This window comes from Callospermophilus lateralis, chromosome X (assembly GCF_048772815.1).
Source record: "Callospermophilus lateralis isolate mCalLat2 chromosome X, mCalLat2.hap1, whole genome shotgun sequence".
Taxonomy (NCBI): Eukaryota; Metazoa; Chordata; class Mammalia; order Rodentia; family Sciuridae; genus Callospermophilus; species Callospermophilus lateralis.
Genome location: NC_135325.1, coordinates 56,406,948 through 56,423,101, shown reverse-complemented (window position 1 = coordinate 56,423,101; position 16,154 = coordinate 56,406,948). Strand labels below are relative to the sequence as shown.

General features: G+C 41.3%; 1 protein-coding gene across 1 annotated transcript in view; it reads left to right on the top strand.

The window, feature by feature from the left end:
* The window catches only part of Msn (moesin), a 71,656-nt gene that overhangs the window by 42,908 nt on the left and 12,594 nt on the right, over nucleotides 1–16,154 (top strand). Inside the window, exons 2-4 of the mRNA XM_077106394.1 lie at nucleotides 1,103–1,186; nucleotides 13,234–13,329; nucleotides 14,642–14,916. Coding sequence (XP_076962509.1) covers nucleotides 1,103–1,186; nucleotides 13,234–13,329; nucleotides 14,642–14,916 — 455 coding nt within the window. The remainder of the gene's footprint in view (nucleotides 1–1,102; nucleotides 1,187–13,233; nucleotides 13,330–14,641; nucleotides 14,917–16,154) is intronic.

Sequence of the window (16,154 nt, the reverse complement as noted above, 5' to 3'; positions counted from 1 at the left end):
TTTGTATAACAATGAGGGTCTCCTTCCATTTCCATGCAATTTCCCTTTTCTCTCCCTTTCCCTCCAACCTTATGACTCTGTTTAATGTTAATCTTTTCCTTTTGTTCTTCCTCCCTGCTCTGTTCTTAGTTGCTCTCATTATATCAAAGAAGACATTTGGCATTTGTTTTTTAGGGATTGGCTAGCTTCACTTAGCATAATGCCATCCATTTCCCTGCAAATTCCATGATTTTGTCATTTCTTAGTGCTGCGTAGTACTCCATTGGGTATAAATGCCACATTTTTTTTTATCCATTCATCTATTGAGGGGCATCAGGGTTGGTTCCACAGTCTAGCTATTGTGAATTGTGCTGCTATGAACATCGATGTGGCAGTATCCCTGTAGTACGCTCTTTTGAGGTCTTCAGGGAATAGTCCGAGAAGGGCAATAGCTGGGTCAAATGGTGGTTCCATTCCCAGCTTTCCCAGGAATCTCCATACTGCTTTCCATATTGGCCGCACCAATTTGCAGTCCCACCAGCAATGTACAAGAGTACCCTTTTCCCCACATCCTCGCCAGCACTTGTTATTGTTCGACTTCATAATGGCTGCCAGTCTTACTGGAGTGAGATGGTGTCTTAGGGTGGTTTTGATTTGCATTTCTCTGACTGCTAGAGATGGTGAGCATTTTTTCATGTACTTGTTGATTGATTGTATGTCCTCCTCAGAGAAGTGTCTGTTCAGGTCTTTGGCCCATTTGTTGATTGGGTGTAACCCAGTGTTCTTTATCCCACCATTAACTTGCCTCCACAGTTATCTCACAGTACTTTAGATAATCTGAGTAGTAGGAGGTGGAGAAGACTTCCGGGAAGAAGTATAGTCAACACTTTCTTCTCTTGGTAGTAGGCTGATTTGCATTCTCATTTGTCCTTTGGTAAACATTATTCTGTGTCTGTGTGTTTTTTGTCTTCAATAACCTGGTTGAGTACAGGGTTGGGTTGTGGCTTATGTTAGTAGCCCCCCTTCTCCCCACCAATATCTAAGTTACTCAGGTTCTTAGCATCCTATTTCCTTCCTATGTAGTTCAACAGAAACACTTATGCTTTCTTTAATCTCATTCTAGATCAGTGTGCGTGTGACCACCATGGATGCAGAGCTGGAGTTTGCCATCCAGCCCAACACCACTGGCAAGCAGCTGTTTGACCAGGTAAGGGAGAGATTTATTGCTCCTTAAACACCTTCCCTTCTCCCAGTAGCTCTCATCACAATGCTGACTATCCATGCCCTTGCCTTTTGTCAGAGAACTTCTTTACCTACTTGATCCTCCTAGATAGGTCTGAACAAACGCTGACCCCAGACTTAATAGAGAAGGAAGGCAAAGTTTAAGTTTGGAAAACTGTACCCCCATGGCCCTAATTAATCCTATTCTTGGTCCTAAACAAAAGAGAGAAGAGGAGGAGAGTATGATTCTGTACTAGATGCTCCAAAATCAAAAGCATATGGAGCCTTCCTTTAAGTTATGAAATATGTAAGTGCTCTCTTCTTCATTTTAATGATGAGATTCACAAGTTAAATAACTTCTTATTCACTGTTGGTGTCTGACTAGAATTTTGAACCTCACATTCTTTTTTTTTTGTACCAGGGATTAAACCCAAGGGCACTTAACCAATGAGCCATCGCTTTTTATTTTTTGCTTTGAGACAAGGTCTCATTAGGTTGATTACAGCCTCACTAAGTTGCTAAAGTTGGCCTCAAACCTACAATACTCCTACTTCAGCCTCCTAAGCTGCTAGGATTACAGGCGTTTACCACCATGCCTGGCTGAATTCCACATTCTTTGAGGATTTGAAGCCCTCATTCTTGCCACTGCAACATATAGCCTCTGTCACTTCTTTTTTTATTATTTTTAGTAGAAGGAAACCAGCTTATTCTCCCTGAGGTATTGAATTCTATGTACATTTCTTCTGTGTTGTTTTTTGTTTGTTTTTGTTTTGCACTGAGGATCAATCCCAGGGGTGCTTAACCACTGAACCACATCCCCAGCCCTTTTTTATATATTATTTAGAGATAGGGTCTCGCTGAGTTGTTTAGGTCCTCAGTAAGTTGCTGACGCTGGCTTCGAACCTGCAATCCTCCTGCCTCAGCCTCTTGAATCTCTGAGATTATACTATGTGCCACTACTCTAGGCAATATTTCTTTTAAAGAAATGTTGTGACATAGGAAACACTGGAGGTGATGGATACAGTAGGAAGGTAGTTTATCTCTTTTGGCCATGCTATGGAGATAATTGTTTACTCTCCATTGGTGAAGCATTTATTCCCATTTTTAACTCAGGGGATGTGCCTTCACTATGAATCACCTTTGTCAGACAGGTGTGCTGGATGTTTTAGCTTGTCACTGCTGTGATCAAAATACCTAGCAAGAAAAACTTAGGGGGTCTGGGGTTATGGCTCAGTGGTAGAGCGCTCGCCTTGCACATGCAAGGCCCTGGGTTCGATCCACAGCACTACATAAAAATGAATAAGTAAATAAATAAAATAAAGTTTAAAAAAGCATTTCTTTAAAAAAAAGAAAGAAAAACTTAGGGAATGGAAAGTTTATTTGGGTCTCATATTTTCAGAGGTCCATAGATGACCAACTTCATTGCTCTTGGTCAAATAAGGCAGCACATCATGGGTGAAGTACCCAGCAGAGGAAAGCTTCTTGGCTCATGGTATGGTCAGAGAGAGAGAGAAGGGGGCAGGGGCTGCAGGGAAGATGCACCCTTCCAGGGCATACCCCTAGGGACCCACCTCTTCTAGCCATAGCCCACCTGCCTAGAGTTAGCACCCAGTCAGTTTAAACTAAGATAGACTAATTATATTGCAACTCTCACAGTTCAATCATTTTATTTCTAAATATTCCTTCAGAAATTCAGGAGCTTTGGGGGGACACCTCATGTCCAACCATAACACCAGGTAAGGGCTACAGAATTTGGTAGTATTTGAAGACTCTATAGGAGCCAAGGGAATGTGCCATCTATGACCAAACTTCCAGGAGCAAAAGTTGGACTACCATTTCCAGAGACTGGGGCCCCATTACATGGACCATTATCTCATTTGCCAATGGCCTGTGATGGGATGATGTTTGAGTTATTGTCCAGGAAATCGGGACTATTCATTGCCTTGATTTCTTGCTTCCTTTTTCCCCTTGTTCTCTGGGTCCTTCTACTGTATGAAAAATTCCCAATGGTCAGTGAGGGGAAGGAAGAAAGAAGGGGGTCATTTTCAAGTGGGCTAATTCTGTTCTTGTGAATAAACCTTCTGGTACAAGGAACGACAATGGGAGAATGGAGATGGGGGGTGGCTTTTTTCCATGCAGGTCACTATATAAGAAGGAATCGATGACTAGAATTATGAGGACAGCGTTGGGCATGTCTTCTGAGTCCCTGATATCATGGCAAGTGGAAAAATTGTTGTCTATAGCTAATACAGAAAATTCTTAAATATCTCTGGATTGTTATCCTCATTTTGTAAAAAAAAGTCTTATATCTACCTCACTAGATTTTTGTGAAGGTGCAAAATAGTATATTATTATTTATACCTCTCCTGCTACTCCCTAAACAAGTTATAGTTACATAAGATCAAAAAAGAAAAATTAGAGGGCTGGGGTTGTAGCTCAGCGGTTGAGCACTTGCTTTGTATGCATGAGACACTGGGTTCAACCCTCAGCACCATTTAAAAATAAATAAATAAAACAAAGATATTGTGTCCATCTATAACTAAAAAGAAAAAAAAAGAAAAATTAGAAGAGAATGACAATAAGAAAATACAAATAGGAAAAGAAAGTGTTATGTAAAGCATCCAGTATGTAGTAAAGATGTAATAAATGATAGCTCCCTTCCCAATGCTGTGATGCTTCTTGTCTCATTCATGAGATACAGTTGGAAAATAGGCTTGATGATGCTCAGAATATCTTACTTTGGATTTAGCTGATACTTGCTTCTTCTCTAGAGTTTGTTTTATGTTTTTGTTTTGAATGGTACAGGGTAATCATTGATATTTAATTTATAAAAATACAAATTAGTTTGACGAATTTTTAAACACATGCAATTACTACAATTAAAGTAATGTGCTGACATTCACATAGCTCACAAGTGATTACAGTGCTAGTCTGGAATGACTGAATGAATTTTGATTATATTAAGGTTTTGCATTCTCCCTTTGCATGCAGGTTTTACATTGGAGAGCTTTTAAAGGGATAGCTTGGTGAAGTCAAAAGGGCACTGAATGGAAAGTGAGCCTTTAAGCTCTATGGCTGCTCTCACAATAACTCCCTGTGATACTTTATATAAATCTTTCCCTTCTTTGGGCCTCAGTTTCCCCATCTCTACATTGTGTAATGGATCTCTCAAATCTGATTATCTCCCCCAAATTTATCTCTGGCATTTATGTATTCTATATCTCTTTTTCTCCTATTTTAATATCCACTCTTTGGATTTCAGGCAGCCCTTTTCTGTAAAAAGAAGGGAAATGCCTCATTTAAGTATGATTAGCTATTGGCATATGCAGGGGTTGAGGGAAGGCAGCTGGCAGGGGGACATCTCTTCTTGGGCAGGTCTCTGTGTCTAAGACTGAAGGGATTAGGTGCCCAGAGACTACACAGGCTGTTGGGCCCTATGTTTCAGACAGCAATATCATTATGTGCAACAGCTATAGGGGGGAGGGTATCATTCAGGGTGCATTTTGTGGTCCAGCTGAGAGCCAGAGGCTCCTTCAGCCTCTACCTAGACTTCTTCCCAGAGCCCTGATTCTACTCAGTCCCCCTCCCAAGCCAAATGACGCCATCCCCTGCCCTCAACACTGGGGGCTTTGTCTGTTTGTATTGGAGGGGGATGGCTGCGGAGGGTGAGGAAGGCATGATTTAGAGCCTTGGGCAGAAAAATTCTTGAACAAAGAGGTTTATTAACTTCTAAAAGCCACAAGGCATGGCAATTCTTTGTGAGTGTTGGTTTGGTTTGGTACTATGGGTGTGGTTCTGAAGGAAGCTCAGATGGTAGGGAGCCCTGGTTAGATTGGTATATTGGTTTTGAAGGCTACTCCTTCCCAAATAGAGCCCTTGAAAGTTTTTCATAATGGTTGAGAAAAGAAGAGAGAGGAAACCAGGAAGTTCATGACTTCTCATCCAGAAGACCAGTGTTTGTCTTGTGAGGTATCATTTATTGAATATCTCTGGCCAGGTGTTCTAAATTAATCAATTTTAATTGGCAAATAAAAATGGTATGTATTTTTTTGTATATAATCTAATGTTTTGAAATATGTACACATTGTGGAATGGCAAATTTGAGCTGAGTATGTGACCAAAGGAAATGAAATCATTGTGTCAAATAGATATCTGCATTCCCATGTTTACTTCAGCCTATGCACAATAGCTAAGATATGGAGTCAACCTAAATGTCCATCAACTGATGAATGGATAAGGAAATTATCAGGGTATATACATATATATACACACAATGGAATACTATTCAGCCATAAAAAGAAGGAAATCCTGCCATTTACAACAACATGCATAAACCTTGAGGACATTATGTTAAGTGAATAGGCCAGACAGGGAAAGATAAATACTACATAATCTCACTCATATGGAATCTTAAAAAGTTGATCTCATAGAACTAGACGTGGTTACAAGGGCTTGGGACAATTAGGAGATAGAGGTCAGGGTGATATGGGTCAAATAATATAAAATTTCAGTCAGATAAGAGGAATAAGTTTAAACAATTTTTGTACAAAATAGTGACTGTAGTTAATAACAATATGTTTTATCCTTGAAAATTGCTAAGAGTAGATTTGAAGTGTTCTCACCATATAAAATAAGTATTTTAATTAATGTACATGGCTGGATGCACTACTCTTCATAATGATCCTGCCTTTGAGAGGTGAAATAACATGAGGTCAGTAAGTTGTGATATGGAATTTCCAGTACAGACAGCTCTGACTGAACAACTATACTTTCCCACCAATGCACTATTCAGCTTGGGGTGAATGAGACTGTTTTAGCTTGAAAAAGAGAAAAGATGTATTGTTTGTCCTCAGGTCTCTGAAGGGCCATTGTAGGAAGGAGGGGGCAAGTCACTTTCTGTGAGGTCAGAAGGGGCAGATCTAGGACCACATAGGTGAAAAACATGGGGGAAAATATTTAAACTCCAGGGGCTGGGGTTGTGGCTCAGTGGTAAGAGCTGCTCACCTAGCATGTGCAGGGTACTACGTTCGATCCTCAGTACCATATAAAAGAATAAATAAATAAATAAATAAAATAAAGGTATAAAGAAAAAAATTTAAACAAGAATTGAATATCTGGCCCTCTTGAGGCCAAAGGACACCAGAACAGGAACACTGAGTTCTGTATTCATAGGCAGTTGGAGGACCAGAACTCTTTTCTGTAACTTAAGGTATAAGGGAGGAAGTCCATTTTGCCTGACTCTTAAGACCCATCATTCAGGAGGTCCCTGTGGCAGAGCCAGGACCTGGGAGGAAGTAGCTTTATTCCTTGAGAGGAATTGACAAAAGCTCTGGGGCCATCCTGGAACCCAGAAGTCATCTGGCTGATGACCAGAGAGGAAGCAGACTGGAGAGGAAGCACCCTCCTTGGCACCAGTGATAAATAACAGGCAACAATGGGAAGCCATAGCTTAAGGAGGCTCAGGGCCTGGTGGGAAAAGGAAGTGGGGCCCAGTTCCTCCCATTTACCTCTGTTTCTTCTTGTGAATGTGCTCACTGCCAGGGAAGAGAAAGAATAATACAATATAGTGATTCTCTTACTTGCCTCAACCTCTGATGGCAACCTCTGATTCTTCAAAGGACTTGATCTTGGGTTATCTAAATGCCACTAGGGGGCAGTGCCACCACTGTGAGTTCCATTTTTGAGACCCTTTGTGCTTGTTTAGTCCCCAGTAAGCGTCTCCAGCTCTAGATATAATCTGTCACTACTTGCCCTCTTCTTTCATGGTGTTTGAGCTCTAAGAGAGAGGTGAAATCTCAGAGCATCCATTCATTTATTCATTAACCTATCCAATATTGACTGAAGGTTTACTGTGTCTCAAGGAGAATCCCTAAACCTAGTTAACATCATCTCTGCTCTTAAGGGCTTGGAGTTATTTACTTATGGAGGCATAGATAAGCACATGCATTTGTCTTTCCACAAAGAATGAAACACCTGCTGAGCATGGTGGCACACTGAGACAGTACAATTGTGAGTTCAAAATCAGCCTCAGCAAAAGCGAGGCCCTAAGCAACTCAGTGAGACCCTGTCTCTAAATAAGCTACAAAATAGAGCTGGGGATGTGGTTCAGTGGTTGACTACCTCTGAGTTCAATCCCTGGTACCAAAAAAAAAAAAAAAAATGAAACGTCTGTGAGGCTCAGGTTACATGAAGCGATATATACAGCACAGCATTTAGAGTCAGTCCTGGGTTCACATTCTGTCCTGCTGCTTAGGTGTGTGACCTTGGATGATTTGTTTAACTTAACTTTCCTCAGTAAAATAGTAATCATATTAAAATATCAGAATTTTTATGATTTAATCCTGAATTAAGTAAAGGGCTTGGTGCATAGCAGGCATTCTAAGATGTGTTGTTCTTATTAAAAGCTAAATAAGTGGTTGGGAATTGTGCTAAGGAGTTCAGATGAGGGAGCCATGAGATCATGGAGATTTTCTGGCTCTGGAAAGCCACACTTGATGACTTTGCATTGAGAACAGCAGCTCTTTTCTTCTATTTTTTTTTTTAATTTATCAAATCACTAACATCTGTTATATGGTACTAATGTCCTCATCTTACAGATGGAGGACTAAGACTTTGAGAGGGGAAAATATTTATTTAAGGTCTCATAGCTATAGGAAGTGGTATAGCTAAGATTTGAACCAGGGCAGATAGCATTTCCACTTTTCCCGGTATCTTTTGTCAGCTATGTCCTCTGTGATTCCCCCCATCACCCCACCACCATCTGCTCCTAAAACTTAAAACCATAGCCAAGTGTGTTCTCTGCTATAGAGCAGGAGCTCACTAGAGCACAGGCAGTGTGAAGTAGCAGAAACAGCAGTTGTGGTAGCCTCTCTTGGAGCTTTCCAGTTGTGCATTGATTTGCTTTCAGGTGGGTGGCTGACGCAGCTGTTGCCTAGTCTATAATGGGATCTCAGTGGGCCTCAGGTGTTTGGGCATTGACGCAGTTTTGCACATAATTTCTCACAGTTTTTCTCTTGAGGCTCTAGCCTTGCTTCCTGATCCTGCACTGGGCTTCTGAAGTGGCTGAGACGTCATCACTGGTTTGTTTATTCAGATGCATGGCGGGTACAAAGAAGGAGGCATTGGGCTCCGGAACTGACCTGATATGTCCCCCCATAGACCTCAGATGTATGCAGCCTCCACATGTACAAGAGATTTAAGGGTAGTGGGGGGGGGGGGTGTTCTTTTCTTACTTCCAGAAGCTCCTGGTAATTAGTAAGGATTTTCTCAAAGGCAGATTTCTTCTACTTCCTGGACTTCAGTTTTCCAGTTTATGCTGCTTGAACCCTATCAGTCTCCACAGCCTGTTTTAGGGATTTGTGTTGTGGGGCTGAATAGAATCCATAGCCTCCAGTTTCTTAAGCCAGTGTCTTACAAACTGATGTCCTAATTCCTCTAGGAGTAAGTGGCAGATTTGAGGAGGGGCATAAAGCTATGGGATAAATGTGATTTAGTACATATCTGTGAGCATTCATTTTACTTATAATAATTTAAAAATCATTATTTAAGAAGCAGAATGTAAAATTTGCACAAATGCAAAGCCTAATCTGAAGCTTCAAAGAAATTTTGGCCGGCTTGCAACCATCTCCCGTCTCCTATCTTCTCACCCCATGAATCACCCCCACTTCCTGGGTGTATGCATTTGCTTGTTTTCTGCTGCTTAAATATTTCTCCCATGGCAGGTTTAAGAAATACTGGTTCAGGTCAGATGAACTGTCTTTCTGGAGTCAAAAGGGAACCAAGAAAGATTTTTGCCTTCTTGGGATGGAGTCATTTCTCAGAGTAGAATAATAATGACTCTAGTAACTGGATCCACAGAGATTATTCCTGGAACCAGGAGTAGATACTTCCCTTTCACATGAAAATGAGGTTCCCCCCCTCCCTTTGGAGTGGAGGTCTCAGCTGGAAGCAAAGCTGGAAGTGAGCAAAGCTTAGCCCTACCTCCATGTCCTGGGAATTGGAAATGGGGACAAGAGTTGCCTGACCAAATGCCCGAACTGCATGGACCTTAACTGGAGATTGCCTTATGGCCTGTGGTTGGGGTCATCTGTTTTGTCCTTTGTTCTTTTTCAGTATTAATTCTAACTTCAGACCATGTTTCCTCCGCCCCCCCCCATCATCACTTCCTTTGGAACTTCAGTACTGACTGAGAGAGATTTCTCATATTTCCAACCCCTAGAGCCTGAGGAAATGGAAAATTGATATTTATGATTTTTCTATGTTCATGAAGAAACAGACAGTGCTCAGATCAAAATGCCCCCACTGATCCTGAAATATTTCTCTAGACATTGCTTTAGCAATTTGTCTAACTTTTCATAACTACTCTGGATCCCAGAACTACTTGGGTCATCATGATCCTCTTCTTCTCATCATATCTCTACCCATCTCACTAGTGAAACAGACAATGTAGTGCAAAAAGGGGTAAGGAACTCACTCCCAGGACCTCCAAGACTGTCTATATAGTCTGTTCCTGTCTTATTTACCTTTAGTCCTGGGTTCTCTGAGCCTCTGCAACTGGCCTATTGGTAATTGGCAAAGGCCAGTTACTGCTCTACTAGTTCTTTTTCTTTTCTTTTTTTTTGTACCAGGGATTGAACTCAGGAGCACTCGACCACTGAGCCACATTTCCAACCCTATTTTGTATTTTATTTAGAGACAGAGTCTCACTGAGTTGCTTAGTGCCTCACCATTGCTGAGGCTGACTTTGAACTCTCAATCCTCTTGCCTCAGCCTCTCAAGATGCTGGGATTACAGACATGCACCTCTCTCCCAGCTGCTCTACTAGTTCTGTTGCCAGTTTGCTCCATTCCTTCATGACCTAGCATCCTAGATTTAATGCTTCATCCTATGTTTAGCGTTATCGGTGTGTCTTTCTTTCTCTTGCGACTGGATTGTTTCTTGGAACTTGCTTCTCCCCCACCCCATGCACACTTGTAATCAGACACACTGTTTATCTACAATCCTGTGGAAAATTAGTAGAACTGTTAATTGGACCTTATGTTAGATTTAGGATAAGACACGCTTTAAAAATTCTTTCCTGCCAGGCATGGTGTGCAGACCTATAATCCCAGTAACTCAGGAGGCTGATACAAGAAGATCCCACATTTGAGGTCAGCCTCGGCAATTTAGTGAAGCCTTGTCTCAAAAACACAAAACAAAACAAAAGTAATCAATAAGGACTGGGAATGTACCTTAGTGGTAAAGTGCCCTAGGGTTCAATCTCCAGTAACACCTCCTCCCAACCTTTTTTTCCTTGTTCATAACCATCTTCTCCATCTTTTGAAAAAAAAAAAAACAGTTCAGAGCTGGGGTTGTAGCTCAGTAGCTGTGTGAGGCACTGGGTTCAATCCTCAGAGAAAGAGAGAAAGAGGGAAAGAAAGATAGTATGTCCATCTATAACTAAAAAGAAAATTTAAGAAGCCAGTTCACATTTCAACATAAGCATTCATATTTCTCCATCTAGAACTTGCTGACATTTTGTTGTCTGTTGACTTAGAGTAAGGGACTTAACTAGCCCTTGAGTCCTGGAAACCTTTTGCTCTTTCCTCCCCTCACCTCATGTATCTTTTCGGTCTTTCTCTCATTCTCTCTCTTTTTCTCCCTTTCTCTTTCCTTCTTTGTTTCTTTGTTTCTTCTTTTTTTGTGGTACTGGGGATTGAACCATTGAACCAAGAACTACATACATGATATGCAAGCATACCACTAGCCCATTTTATTTTGAGATAGGGTTTCACTAAGTTTCCCAGACTGGCTTTGAACCTGTGATCCTTCTGAGTAGCTAGGATTACAGGCATGCACTACTACACATGGCCCCATTATTTTTTTTAAAACATGTTCCTAATTACCCAAGTCAGCAAGAAGTAGGTGGAAAAAGGGATTAATTTTTTAGCAGTTTTTGCAAAATAATGTTGTAACCTAATTAGTAGAATGATAGAACTTGAGCAAAATGTGATGTAAGACACACCTTTAAATTGGATAGAAGGGAAGCTAAGGCTCAGAGAGGGAAACATTCTGCTTTAGGATCATATGGCAAACTGGAGATAGAAATGAGACTTTTGTTCTTGTTTCCTGATATCTGACATTAAGTATGAAAGGAAAGTGTAACCCGATGAGCAACAAAGGTTGATGACTTGGGGACATGACTTCTTCTCAAAGTGGTTGTTGACTGGGCCTACTGGGAAATCCAGAAAGCATATCTAGATGCAAAGGTAGTCAAAGATCATGATCTGGACGGGATGTTTGAGCCAAAATATAAATAACACAATCATGTGAGAACCCCAGGAGTCCTAAGCTCCTATAAGCTCTTGGCTTTAGAATATAGCATACTAGAGAAAAAGGTACAGGCTTTGGAGTCAGACATATTAGTGTTCTATGCCTTTATGATATTAGACAGGTTTCTCCTTGCCTTAATTTTTTCATCAATAAAATGGGGTAGTAGCTAGTTCACAGAATCATTTTGTGTTCAGTGCCTGGCATGTAATCACTTACACTTTTTCTTAAGACCCTCTGAATGTCTAGACTGTAAGCTCTGGGTGTGGCTGTGGGACCTGACTTTGAATGCATAGTGGAAACTTTGTGACTACAGTGGAAGTGTATGTGGTAGGAGGAAAAATATTAATTTGTTCGAGGGATGACATCAGCAACTCTGGCTTCTTGTTCTTTGGTTATATTTCTAGTTATATCTCTTAGGTTTCCTATTCACCCCACCCTCAACCCCCATCTCCACCCGCCAAATGGTAAAGAAGAGTACTTGGTATCATCCTGACCTCATTAGGATGTGACTCAGCTTCATTGCCACAATCCCCAGTGGTAGGCATGCTGGGATTGAGCAGACAGCCAGACCATTAACATGCTAATGTCAGAGACTAGAGAACAGACCCCATCTGTCTTTTCCTGGCAGGCTTCCCTTCCCTGCCCACTGCTCAGCCAGGAGGCCCAGGGCACCAGGGGGCATCCTCAGCTACTATGCTGAGGTATCCACCCCCATTACCGCCCTCAACCTGTGTAAGTAGTAAGGAGAATCTTGACTGGGCTCTGACTAGGGCTGGATAAAAGCATCTCAGTACCCAGGGATAGCATAGCTTAGGGATGTACAGATACCACAGCCCTGCTTTGTCTTTTCAAACATTCTTTCTCGGGTATTGTTAATGGGATTCAGTCTTAAGGGTGTGGGCATTACTCCCAGTTTCTAAAGATAAAGGACAATAGAGAGAGGCTGAAGGTTGAGTTGATACCAATGGTTGGTGATGTAATCAATTATGCCCACATAATAAATCCTTCATAAAAACTCAAAGGACTGGATTTGGGAAGTTCCTAGAGAGGTGAATATGTGGAGGTTCCTGAAGAAAGCAGTGCTTGAGGACATAGAAGCTCTGTATTCCTCCCATAACTCATCTTTTTCATCTCTTCCATCTGATTATTTATCTGTATCTTTTGTAATACCTTTATAATAAATAGGTAAACATTTTTAAAAAGATAGACAATATATCAGAGTAACCTCCAAGAATAAGATGCAGGAATTAGCCCAACAGTCTTTGTCCTCAGCCCTTAATTCATTCTGACAGCAGATAGCTACAGGACCATGTAGAGGGAAGGCAGGGGTGATAGAAAGCACTGGATCTGAATGCTTTTCAAGTCAAACAGAGCTCATTTCAATCCTGACTGCACTCACTCCCTGAACCTTGGGCAAATCATTTCACTTCTCTGAACTTTAATTTTACTGCCTATAAAATGGGTCTAGTTGTAATTTTATCAAAGGGCTATTGTAAGAATTTAAGAAGGTAATAGATGTGAGGCTCTTGGTATATGATAGTGCTCAGAAGCAGAAAGATGGTGACATCAGTTTTTGACTGCTACCCAAGTATATTTTCTTTCTGGACCTTTAGCACTTAAAAACCTTTGAGGGCAAAGAACAGTTTGGCTTTACCTTTGTGTCCTCTGCCTAGCATAGGGATAGGTATTCAACCAATGGTTGTTTTGTGTTTTCTCTTCTAGGTGGTGAAAACTATTGGTCTGCGGGAAGTTTGGTTCTTTGGTCTGCAGTACCAGGACACTAAGGGTTTCTCCACTTGGCTGAAACTCAATAAGAAGGTAACTACTTACTCTTATGTCAGAGTTTAGAATTTCTTCCTCCACCAGAACTTGCTCAGGGAGATAGCATATGCTAGCTAGCAAACCTGGGGTACCTAGGGCTATGTTTGACACTGGGTGGTCTGTTGACCATCTGAATTAGATAAGGGCAGAGTTGGACAAGACAAAGCTCTTGTCTGTCTCCACTTTGAATTCATTTTTTTCCTTCTTTGAATTCTGATAGTGAGAAGAATGGCCATGTACAAGGAAGAGGAGGTCCTTCCCTTCCCACTAGAAGTTATGTCTCTAATTTTGATTTATTTGGGACCAAATCCATTAGAGGCTCTTCAGGAGGGGATTCATATTCCTTTCTTCTTTGCAAACTCAGGGGCTGTAGGAGATTTGTTATAAAAGAGAGCCACAGAATTACGTTCTGGAAAAAAAATCTTAACCATCTCAGTATTATCATACTCCCTTTTTCTCACTGGCTAAATGATGCCTGACCCTATTATAATGCTCCCCTCATTGTTGATCTTCCACCTCAACTGGACTCCATGTGGGATGATTTCATCCATTCACGCTTTCTGCTCCAAGTGTCATCCCAACAGGAACATAGTAGTCCTCCGTCTCAGTATCCTCAAACTGGCCAATTTTATCCTTAGAGGTATCCATACTGTGCTATGACTTGTTTTCTTGATTTTTGTCTAGTGGATGCTTCACTTTCTGCTGGTTGAGTCTTATTTTTCCAAAGAGTTGAGACATTTACTGGACAAATATAAAGCCACTAGGAGTCAATTTCAGGCTTTTAAAGGTGATCTAGCATTTTTTATTTTCAGTCTTGGGAATCAAACCTGGAGCCTCACACATGCTAGTCAAGTGTTCTTCCACTGAGTTACATCCCTAGCCCCTAAAAGTTAATCTAGTTTCTGCTCTTGCCCAGCCAATTTCGAGACCTCAATCATAGTTCCCCAGTCTTTACTGTGCTAGTTTATTGAATTAGAAGAACCTTAAAAGAATTTTCTTAAATCTGCCCTTAGAATATGAGGCCAGTTGTATATATGGACAGATAACAGTGGCTTGACAACTTCTGATCATCAGTGGGTATTAAGAAATTTCAGGAAAATAATTCCTAACAGAAAGTGATAATTGACATGGGATGGGATCTCTAAAGAAAGTAAAGTATTTTTAGTATGAATTATTAGAATGGTTGCCCCCTAGTTCTCTTGGATTACCCAAACTGGTGACCTTTCAATGTCTCCTCTTTACCCTGTAGCCATCCCCTCCACCACTAAAACCTTCTTTTTGAGAGTCTATAACCCCTTGCTTCTCCCAGGTGACAGCACAGGATGTCCGGAAGGAAAGCCCCCTGCTCTTCAAGTTCCGGGCCAAGTTCTACCCTGAGGATGTATCTGAGGAACTGATCCAGGACATCACCCAGCGCCTGTTCTTCCTGCAAGTGAAGGAGGGCATTCTCAATGATGACATTTACTGCCCACCTGAAACTGCTGTGTTACTGGCCTCTTATGCTGTTCAGTCCAAGTATGGTGACTTCAATAAGGAGGTTCATAAATCTGGCTACCTGGCTGGAGACAAGTTGCTGCCCCAGAGGTGAGGTGGTACCCTGGCCTCCTTTGCCCTAGCCAAAGGGGGCTGCAGCCCACAGTTAGCCAATCTCTGCTCCAAAGAGGCTGCCAGATCTATTCCTCTCCACTAGGGTCTGTCTGAAGACCATGTTATGCTGCTCAGAGAAACATTTGCATATAGCGTCATGCCCTGTTGTTTCTCTAACTCTCAAAATAAAAAGCTTTTTTTCCCCTCTCTGTCTGATTACAGAACTTCATTACCCTGGAGACAGGTGCTTATAACTGAACCAGAGATGGATTGATTTTTTTCCTTCCTCCCCCGTTTCATTTTCTCAATCCCTTTCACTGATTTAGACCTTTTATTTCAGAAGTTCACAGGGGAGAGAGAGAAATACGCAAGCAAGGGACATGGGGAGCTCAAACAGTCTTTTAATATTGATAACCACTGTACAGGGCTTTCTGCTTTTGTAAACTTCAAAGTTGAGAGCTCTCAAACACTCATTATTTTTGTTTTAACATCACGACAACACAGAAAATGAATAAGGCAAGCATTATCCTTATTTCCTGGCTCAGGAAATAGAGGTGTAGAGATACTTGTACTGACTTGCCCCATCTCCCACAGCTCATTTGAGGCAAAGCCAGACCAGAAACTCTAATTTCTTGATTTTTTTTTTAACCCTGAGATTTTTCTATTGCATCCAGTGGCCATCTCCATAGGCTTGTATATTAGAAAACAAAACAAATTAAGCCTCATTCTGGGATCCCTAGTGCCATTGGGGCTGTGGCATGTACACAATCCATCAGAAGGTATTAGGGATAGAAGTTGTACCCTGGAACATTTCCTGACTCATTGCCCCAATGTCTGAGATGGCATGTTTAAAGCAAGCCTTATTTATAATCTAGTAGATCTGAGAAGTTTGGCCTTTTATTTTTTTCCCAAAGCTGTTTGGGCTTAGTTCTCTGTTCTTTAGCCAAAAGCTGTCTGTCCTCTCATCCCTGAGAAATATTCTTAAAAACACAACCTGTTGACCCCAAGAGGATCTAGGAGAGAGTGTGTCTGGGTCTGTGGCTCATCTCTACTCTTATCCCCTCAAGTCAGCACTGACTCCTGATACATTCCTATTGTGCTTAGAGAACACAGCATGTTATTGGATTTTGTTGTTAAAGGTACATAGGAAGGTGATCTCATTGTCTTTCTTGACCATCCATTCTTGTAAGTTCTCCTACCTCTTAAGCAGTTACTTATGTCTAATTTAATACCTT